This window comes from Liolophura sinensis, chromosome 11 (assembly GCF_032854445.1).
Source record: "Liolophura sinensis isolate JHLJ2023 chromosome 11, CUHK_Ljap_v2, whole genome shotgun sequence".
Classification (NCBI taxonomy): Eukaryota; Metazoa; Mollusca; class Polyplacophora; order Chitonida; family Chitonidae; genus Liolophura; species Liolophura sinensis.
Genome location: NC_088305.1, coordinates 28,554,506 through 28,565,536, shown reverse-complemented (window position 1 = coordinate 28,565,536; position 11,031 = coordinate 28,554,506). Strand labels below are relative to the sequence as shown.

The 11,031-nt window shown below is 37.9% G+C and overlaps 1 protein-coding gene across 1 annotated transcript in view; it reads right to left on the bottom strand.

Moving 5' to 3' along the window:
* Nucleotides 1–6,176: 6,176 nt before the first annotated feature.
* Nucleotides 6,177–11,031, bottom strand: part of LOC135478286 (sperm-associated antigen 1-like) — a 29,342-nt gene continuing 24,487 nt past the window's right edge. The window contains 7 exon segments of the mRNA XM_064758561.1: nucleotides 6,177–6,505; nucleotides 7,519–7,614; nucleotides 8,472–8,546; nucleotides 9,446–9,708; nucleotides 10,423–10,637; nucleotides 10,831–10,863; nucleotides 10,865–10,945. Coding sequence (XP_064614631.1) covers nucleotides 6,411–6,505; nucleotides 7,519–7,614; nucleotides 8,472–8,546; nucleotides 9,446–9,708; nucleotides 10,423–10,637; nucleotides 10,831–10,863; nucleotides 10,865–10,945 — 858 coding nt within the window. The 3' untranslated portion in view covers nucleotides 6,177–6,410.

The window sequence follows — 11,031 nt, the reverse complement described above, 5'->3', positions numbered from 1 at the left end:
CTGGCATCAGCAAAACGACGACAAAAGTGGGGAGTTCAACTGTTTAAACTTAATTAAAGTCTGAATTACGTACGAAAAAATAATAATTGAAACACACAAAATTAGGTTAACAATAGTTTGATACTGAATTTTATTTGGTTTACTTGTGTAAATGCTTTGCGGTCGTATTGTATTCTGTATCAAATTCATAAACAGTGGGTAACGAATGTTGAAATGATGAATTCACATTTTCAATTCAATGTTAATTTCTCAACATATGTTGATAAAATACAAAACAGTAATAGCATCACAGATATGTGTTTATGCTTATTACATTTATTTATTTATTTCATTGGTGTTTTACGCCGTACTCAAGAATATTTCACTTATACGACGGCGGCCAGCACCATGGTGGGAGGAAACCGGGCAGAGCCCGGGGGAAACCCACGATCATCCGCAAGTTTATGGCAGACCTTCCCACGAACGGCCACGAGAGGAAACCAGCAGGAGCTGGACTTGAACTCACAGCGACCGCATTGATGAGAGACTCCTGGGTCATTACGCCGCGCTAGCGCGCTAACCGACAGAGCCACGGAGGCCCCTATATGCTTATTATAAGTAAGCAAATAAATATATTATAATTTATATTTTCAAGGACTCATTAGGATAAATATGATTTGCGCTTATAGTATTGTGAAATACAATGGATGGCTATCACAATTTAAATTTGTAATGAGGGCAATCTGTACAAAGTTATATGTACATTAAACAAGCCACGTGCACATGTTTCACTCAGTGCGCTGGTACCAGATTGTTACATAAAATATACGCGTCACACTCAAGCATAAAGGTCAGATGATGTACCGAATTTGAAGATCTGGGTCAACGGCAATATATTGGCGGCAGCCAGACAACAGCGTTTGCGGAGAAAGCATGAGTAAACGGACTGAACATTGTGGGGAAGAAAAACGACAGTTTAACACGGATGAACATCAAACAAGAATTGGGAGTTGAAAACGACTATCTGCAGCCAGTCCGTTATCCTGGGGATGTGAAGATGATGTGAACTGTGATTGTTGCATTGTTGAACAACGCTCCAAAACTTTGAGGCGTGACTGAAAACTGGGATTTCGCCATTTGGATGGTATTGCTACTGTTACGTGTAACATGACGGTCAACAGCGCCGGGCATTTGCACTGGGAGTGGTGTGACTGATATGGGAGTATTTTCACTCAACGGCATTTTCACTTTCAGCATTTTCTTATAACACACTTGAAGTATGCAGGATATTGCTGATTTCACGGCGTTTTGAAACGGACAGTTTATTGACCTAACTCTGTACACTGGATTCATTGCGGTGGCCTGTCAGAGACTTAACGTCCATAACAGAAACCCCGGCATCAGCAAGAACAGTGGCTGTCGTTGCTCGGACTCAGTATTCGTGTACCGGCGGCTAAGTTTTGCATCGCGGGAAATATCAGACGTCACGGATCTGATCGTTTTGTGACCCATTGGTTGATTGCCATACCTTGGTTTGTGATCAAGTCGGACGTTTAGGAGAGGCCGCTCAAAGAAAGACTTGCAGGAAAATAAACGTTCGCTCCGACAGAAAAAATAGCCATTTTGTTCCTTTGTTTGTATTTGCCGTCTGCTTTATTCGGTGTAAACAACCTCTATCCACCCATAGAACTACAATAGACCCATCCAGAAGTCAAACGCCTCTGTCTCGTGATAGGGGTATCTAACGACGAGGATAATGTACACCTAGCACAATGCCAAGCAGTGCGTTGAATGTAGTAAAAGGGAATCGAAGGGTAATAGAAATCGTCAGTAAATAGTTCTTGTTTATTTTGAATGTTTTGATTTATTCAGATGCTGGTAGTTGCTTGATATTTATACCATTGGAACAGATTTAGACACTAGGAATCTGAAAATACTTATTAAATATCTCATACTCCTCTATCAACAATTATCCCCAAATTTTGGGGGAAATCAAATAATGTATTTTACAAATTCGTGTCATAAATCTTAATATCGAAGAGACAAGACAAAACCGGGAAAGTGCCTCGTGTTTTGAAGAATATATTTTATAATTTAGGTGAGACAGGAGGTTTCAAAATGAACTCATCTTATACACTATATAGTTTACCAAACATCCATACTAGCAAAACAGTGCAAGATACCAATTCTGCAATTTATAAAAAAAAAAAAAAAAAAATTTTCATACATTAAACAGCAAGCCTCAAAGATGAAATGTTCTATGTATACCACATGAAAACACTCTGCCAGACATTTTTTTTACTTCATTTTTTTTATTTATTTATTTACTTCTGAAAAAAAATCTCAATAATTTGGTCAGTGTCAAAAAAAAAATGTGGCTAAAAACAGAAACATCAAAGTGAAACTTTTTGCACATTTCTACAAATTAATTAAATGATGAAAAATATATTGCCCACATTCTCTTATACTCAACAAATGCTTACTATATCTTAGTACTTTCAGTTTACATATCGATGATAAATGTTCCACCAGCTTTCACTTTCATTAAAGTGGCACTAATAGAATGTGTGTATGACAATTGCATGTGTTTCAATTCTACACTATGTAAATATTAATAAATAATTCATGCTGTAATGATTCATTTGGTTGGTGTTTAACGCCGTACACACAAATTTATACAACGGCGGTTAAGTTTTACAGATGGGGTAAACGTCATATTTTAATAATTCTAAACAACTGCATTAACGCATAACAAATACATTTCAGATTTTTCTACAAAATCAATACGTTACTATTTTACGCACAAAAATTCGCCATTTCTATTCCATTAAATTCGCAGCATTTTCTCGCAGAGACTTTGAATAGCACTTTCAGCTGAACAATTTCAACCATGGAAGCATACCTGTATATAACATCACATCATGCAGTTAAACTGTCAATCATCTTTATCTATCCAACTCTTACTGACCTTTCCATTCATCGTGATACTGAACTCTTTTTCCTAAATTACACTCCTATAACATGTTTTCCATTTCTTTCCAATATTATTACATTACACTAGCCTGCAATAAGGTTCAAAAAGTGCATTTTTTGGACATTACACTGAGGTTGTCCTTGTATCAGCATACAAACGATAACCAGTAAAACTGAACCACCTCTTCCAACCCATTTCACATATGCCAAAGTGAAAACATGAAGTGAAATCTAGCGGCTGTTGCCTGGTCTGACTAACTACGTCAGAAGCAAAAACATTACCATTCGTGCTATGGTTTGACCTCTACAAGGAGCCAGGTGTCATCCGATAAGAGGGATCAACAAACAGATCTCACTTTAGCAAGACTTCACATTTGCTGAATAAAACTGAGCATACCAACAGGCCACATGCATGACCAAACCAAAAGGTCAGAGGTTGTCTGTAGCCTACATACAATGTTTTCAACATATTTACAGAAGTTGGTATGCAAACTTTATACCTCTTTTATTTCTACATATTTTTCTTCTTCTTGCGTGTGTGTGTGTGTAACACATATGTTTAAATACAAACAGCACTCTTTAATGATAAAGACAAAAAATCCTTAACTCTGTCCCCAACCCAAACTTCACATCTTATACCGAAAATCAATTAACACATATTTTGTTTTCCGAAACAAAACTCATAAAGTCACACAAATTTGGGCCATACATAAAACGCCAATGTTTACATATGCCATGAATGGTAGAAAAAAAAAACACCAAACTTCAAAATTTCACAAAGCACACAATCTCAAAACACTCTTATAAGTCTATATCCACATTTACATCATCAACTTTCAATACACTCTAAGTCCATACACAATACAAACAATGAATTCTATACAACTCATTTGGTGTTTCTTATGTTATAATCCTGAATTTTCCACTAATGTATTTCACCTAAAGTTTGGTACCGGTAGGTATAAATGTACATTTCAGAAGCGCACAAAGTTGCTTAAAATTATACTTTTGATGTCAACCCTTAAGTTATTTCAATAAGAAATTAATCAAATTTCACAAAAAAATCTTGAGTGGATGGATCAATTAGAATCCAGCAAAATGTGCCACTTGAAAAATGTTTTAAGTGACATACAATATATGATGGCAGTGAGGTTTGTGAGTAGAAGCTGCCTGACAAAAACCATTTGTCGTACTGTGTAAGTACAAATACATACATCAATTTATTCCTCCTCAGTTTCAGAGGAGAATTTATTTATTTCATTGTACTTCAACACCATACTCTCAAGTTTTTTTAAATTTGCACATACAAGACAGTGTTTCCATAAATTCTCCGTAATTCAGACGCCACGAAAATTAACGTCTGTCTGTTCACACTTTTATTTGTACCAGTATCAGTCGTGATGTTGTCACTCTTGTCAGCAATATACAATGACGCACAATTTGCACAAATTAAGACGATCAAAAATTTTGAGCTGTAAATCGACTTTAGTCAACACCAACAAATCATGTCAAATAGAGCTTGTCATAACTTCATTCAATGAGATGACAGGACAAATTTGCACTGTCTGGACTCACCATTAGGCAGAGAACGAACCAGCATGAGCTGGAAATGAACACATGACCCCATCAGTGAAGGGCTACAGTTCTGACAACAGGCAGTGTGGACCACATTAAAGCTTGTGAAATCTGTCAACACCAAGGGTTAATCTTTTCACTGTCTAAAGCATATTATACATGTATTTACAAATGAATTATTATTTATCAAATGATTACATGTAACTTATAAGTTTAATTACTCCAACAAACTACAATACATTGAAAACTAAAGCACAAGAAAATATGTTGCTATGCAACATCCAAATTATCTACATTTGGTTTTACCATAAATAAATGTATGCATGTTAATTACACATGCTATAGGCCTACCTGAGATTTATGGCCTAAATTTGATTGAAATGAAAAACGTAAAATTTCTTCTATATTTTTCCAGGGAAGACCCAAATATTCTGGTTTACGCTTTAAGCCTTTAGGGAACTGCCTAATGTCCAAGTTAAAAATTTCAGTATATTGCATAGTTTATGGCACAAACTTGACAGATTTCCCTCAGTAGACACTTATTTGGTTTCCCAATTCTGACTCCTGGGATCCAAAAACTCTGGTCTTTAATCAAATTTCAATGTTTGACAGGGTGTGTGGCATACGCTTCAGGGCAATTTCACTCCACAAGTGTTGTCTTGTCTATTTAACTGATAGAAAGATGCCCCAGCGAACGTGCTGCAACCCGATACACACCAACCCACCACATCTGACAGTGAACCTACTGGGCGTCTCCTAAAAAGGCTATATCCATCCAGGTTTGACTGACAAATTCTTAGATTGGTGTTTAACACCATACTCAGGAATATTTTATTTATACATGATGGCGTTCTCGTTAGTGGATTAATTATAGCTTAAGAGCAAAGTGCCTTTGTGCGATCATGCCAAAGGGACGCCTGTATAACCAGATTACAACTTCTGTGTTTGCCCTAAAATTTCACCGAGAAAAGCATTTCCAAAGACCAATAAAATTCAGAAAACATTACTTTTGGCGCTGAAAGTTAGATTCCCAGTACGATATCATCCTACCATCCAATTAAATTCCTGTACACTTTTATAAGATCAAACAGAACTTCCAGAATCAAACAAAAATATTAGAGTAAATGACCGAAAATCTTGCCCAAAAAGTGCATTTTTTGACGGACATTATGTCAAGACATAATACTTTGGTTTGTGAAATTAAAGGAGGAAAAACAAAAAATGATGAGCATGGTAAATGACCTAAAATTTTCCCCAAAAATGTTCTTTTTTAGAGGGAAAAAGAATGTCATGAAATAATATTTTTGTTGCTAGAAACATTTTACCAGCACGATATCATCCTACCTGTCCAACTTCAATACACCTTTGTTGGGTCAACAGCGATCCCTGAATCAGGACAAATGTGGGCGAAATTTTAAGTCATTTTCCATAGCTTAGTACTGGGTGAAATTTTTAGGTAATTTACTGCAAAATTTGAGGTCTTTTATACCATACATGAAGATTTGTTAGAAGTCAAATTTTAGTTCATTTACCGTAGCTTATATGTGGAATGAATGAATGCTTGGGGTCGTACCTGACAATTTTTTAGTCATGTGACAACAACTTAGTTGTGGATGAAATTTTGGTCACACACAGTATGCAGTGCAGTGACTTATATGACAAAACTGAGTTTCATGTGGTAGACTTATAACTCCATGAAAGCTGCTTATTGTAACAAATACAACTGTGTTATTAGTTTACTTTAACCAGGAAACCTTTCTGGAATGGTTTTAAATCAATTTAAGGCAGAAAATCTCAGGACTAGTGTACTTTTTAAGTAATTTACCAATGAGTGAGATGATATTGTTAATCATGTGACTTGATGAGCCAATGACCTGCCACTCTCAACTCTTCAGGCCGTAGATCCCGCGCAGTTTCTCAATGTCTGTGGCCTTTTCTGTCATTACTGCTGCAATTTTGTCAAAGACAGCTGATAATTCTGTGAAGAAAAACAACAACATGCGATGTCAATCAATAACCATACACTATTTATCCACCAGCACACAATATCCATACACCAGATTTCCACCAGCATACAGTCAACCAGCATACACTGTCAACCAGCATACACTGTCAACCAGCATACACTGTCCACCAGCATACACTGTCAACCAGCATACATATGCCCAGCAGTACAACATGTCAACTACCACACAATGTTTATCAACCAGCGTAAATTTAAAACCATGAATCACAACCAGTATATAACGCATGAATACAACGTACGTATAAAACCAGCATATAAAGTTTGTAAACCCAGCGTATGATGTTTATCAATCACCATACAATGTATGTAAGGCAGCTTAACAATCCCCACACTATGAATACAAGTCAACCAGTAAACCATTGTATATATGCCAATCAGTATAATGCATACGATGTACCTTAAGCCAGGTGCAGACGTTTTTGTAGGGTTTGTGTCGGGTTTGTATAAGGTTTTAGCCACTATACAATATATGTCATTCAGCATACCATGTACCTTAACCAGCGAACTATTTATTTACTTCATTGGTGTTTTATGCCATACTCAAGAATATTTCACTTATATAATGACGGCCAGCGTTATGGCATGTCGTGATGGGAGGAGACTGGGCAGAGGCCGGGAAACCAACGACCATCCCCAGCAAATTACACTTCTGTCCATGCAATGTATCTTAACTAACATACTTAACCAGCATAAAGTCTGCATCTTCAATAAACAGCAAACCATGTATTTTTACTAACTAGCACAATTCCTGTCATTTTTCAACTTTTGCACATGTTTGTAAGGTGTTTATTCCAGCATATTCTGAAGGCATTTTATCCTGTGCTGACTGATAAAATTATACCTTTTGTGAAGCTTTTTGGTGAAGTTTTAAAATGTGCATAAACTGCACTGATCTTTCATCTGTGAAAAAGTTGAGGAATGAATGTGGTATAGTAAACAGGTACACTGTTTATCCCCCAGCCTACCTTGCTTTTCCTGGGCTGACATGAACATGGAGATTGTTTGGAATCTGGACACTTTACACAGGTTGGACAAGAATTTGTACGCCAGCTCTACACGACCTGAGGAGGTTAGAAACAACAGACATGACAGACTGATGGATTTGTTCATGTTTACTGGGACCACCTGGGATCACCACCGTGGTTTATTGCTGAAGGCTCAGGATTCCAGTGAAATTGAAAACTTGAAAAGCAACTTTTCCCACACCGTAAATGATCTCTAGTCCAGGGATGTTAGAACCAACTTATATGATTGGATTTGTCATACTTAACAATTTTACAGCCTTTGATGACCAGGAACTCAAAAATTTTACAGTCTTACGATAACCAAGGACTCACAATTCTGCATTCTTATGATAACCAAGGACTCAACAATTTTACAGTCTTCTGATAACCAAGAACTCAACAATTTTGCAGTCTTATGATAACCAAGAACTCAACAATTTTACAGTCTTACGATAACCAAGGGCTCAACAATTTTGCAGTCTTACCATATCCAAGGACTCAACAATTTTACAGTCTTACGATAACCAAGGGCTCAACAATTTTGCAGTCTTACGATAACCAAGGACTCAACAATTTTACAGTCTTATGATAACCAAGGACTCAACAATTTTACAGTCTTATGATAACCAAGGACTCAACAATTTTGCAGTCTTATGATAACCAAGAACTCAACAATTTTACAGTCTTACGATAACCAGGAGCCATTAGGTGTGTGTATATATACTGTGTCTCCTTGTGTTGCAGGGCGTGTACATACTGCCAAAATGTTGCTGCCACTGAAGTATCATGACAAAGACACCAGACATGACACCTCATGCAGTCAATGCAGTATCTGGAAGGGCACAAGTTTGACCCCGGGTGTACTGACTTTGAGGCAGACACTCTAACTTACCGTAACAGACAAAAAGACTTACCATGAGGAATGAAATATTCAGAGGCACTGGCTATGATCTTGGACAACATGCTGGCATCCAATTTGTTGCTGATGACTAAAAAAAAAAGGCAAAAGATTACAAGATGAGAAAAAAAACTGCAGTTTTAATAATTTTAATGACTGAGGTGCAGAACAATACCTGAGGTACTGCTCAATGACAGGTGTAAAGAACAATGACTCAGGCACTGCTCAATGACACAGGTGCAAAGAACAATGACTCAGGCACTGCTCAATGACACAGGTGCAAAGAAAAATGTGTCAGGCACTGCTCAATGACACAGGTGCAAAGAACAATGACTCAGACACTGCTCACTGACCTAGGTGCAAAGAAAAATGACTCAGGCACTGCTCAATGACACAGGTGCAAAGAACAATGACTCAGGCACTGCTCACTGACCCAGGTGCAAAGAACAATGACTCAGGCACTGCTCACTGACCCAGGTGCAAAGAACAATGACTCAGGCACTGCTCAATGACACAGGTGCAAAGTACAATGACCCAGGCACTGCTCACTGACCAAGGTGCAAAGAACAATGACTCAGGCACTGCTCAATGAGCCAGGTGCAAAGAAAAATGACTCAGGCACTGCTCAATGACACAGGTGCAAAGAACAATGACTCAGGCACTGCTCACTGACCAAGGTGCAAAGAACAATGACTCAGGCACTGCTCAATGACACAGGTGCAAAGAACAATGACTCAGGTGCGGAACAACGACTCAGGTGCAGAACAAAGACACTGCACAGAACAAAGACTCGGCACAGAACAAAGACTCCGGCGCAGAACAAAGACTCAGACACCGAACAAAGACTCAGGCACAGAAAAAAAAAAAGTCTCAGGAGCCTCTCACCAATGCAGAGACATCATATGACACACAGCATAACAAACAAAGACAACCACATAATGCAAGGATTACCTTTAGTATTGGCCTATTAAAGATGCAGTATATTCTCACCTGTAGCGATATCACCTGGTGGAACCTGTTCTAACAGTTTGGCGTATGCTTCTGTGTCTGTCACAGACTTTAGGGAGTTCCAGGCCTGCATGAACTCGTATGGAGTAACCTTTATGAGTTTAGGAACTTTCACAGTTGCCCCCGACTGTGTTGCTATCTCACTAGCTGCCTTCATCTCTGCACTGGATGACTTTGCGCCAGATTTTTTTGGAATCTTTTTGGTCTTTGGTTTGGTTGTTTTTGTTGGTTTCATCACCATTAGCCTTCACCTCTGAGCCTTCAAGTAAAGAAACCAAAAATTACACCTATGAAACTGTTCATGATTTTAAAAAAAAGCATTACAATAGTAAGCAATCCCATTCACCACACAAAAACTCCACTGCTTACAGGAACAATGTGTACAGTTTTGTAAAGACAGTGTTTTGTAAAACAGACAAAATGTTATACAAGTGAGATAGGATCCATAAAAGCCCAGGTCATAGAAAGTTATCAGAGAGGAAATCAGGTTGATGCTTATGCTGGTCACTGACCCACTTTTCAGATGTTCATTGTGAAAAGGAGATTCTTCAATGACTACACCTTGCCTTATTACAGCAACCTAGTCTTTAAATCAGTCACAATTGCTTCATGCAAGTAAATAACCTAAAATCTTGCTCCCCCCACCCCCCTCCAAAAATGTGTTTTTTCAGAGGCATGTAAGCACCTGTAGGTCCATGTTGCACGACTGACATTATGGCTGATAGCGAGTAAGAATATCACTTTATCTCTCCAGTCCAGTGCATATCAGACATGGCTATGGCAGTTTTATAACTGTCATTCCTTCCATAAATATTCTGTGACAACCAATATACATTCAGTTCAAAACAGGTTACTGCAAAAATATTCAATGCAAAGGTGTCGCAAAACAGGAGAAACCTGACTGATTATAAAGATAACATACAAGTAGGCTAGTATTAGGTAAGTAGGCTAATGTATACCTAACCATGACAAGTGTTGCTGTCAGCAGATCATGTCGTTTCTCACCTCCTTTCCCTGAAGAGGTCCCTGGGGACTCATTAGTGTCATCTTCTACCTCTTCAATGATCATTCGTTTTCGAGTCTTTTTTGATGACTTTTCACTTGCATCAGATTTTGCCCCTTCTTTGTTGGATGATGAAGTAGGTGTCTTTGAGGCTTTCAATTTTTCTAACTCCTGAAGAAAAAAAAAAAAACCGTACATGTGCAAGAGGATTTTTTTCATGCATGCATGTTCGCATGTAGTAAAACCCACAATCAGCACCTTGTCTGAAATGTTTTTAGCAGTTTCACAAAAATAACACTGGACAGTTTTTCACTTGACACCACATAGAAGTACAGATTCGCTGTGAAAGACAATGTGTTTTTACCTCTCTGTAGTACTGCTTGACCAAATCAAGTTCCCCGCCTTGCCGCTGAATTTTTACCCTCCAGTTTTAATAACTGTGTTAGGTCGCTCAAACTGTCCTTGTATTGAGAGAGCATCTGTCAACCCAAAACAAAAATCAAAATGTATTCCTTTACATCACCTGCTGTACAGTTAGCCGTTCTCTTACAAATGATTGTGACTT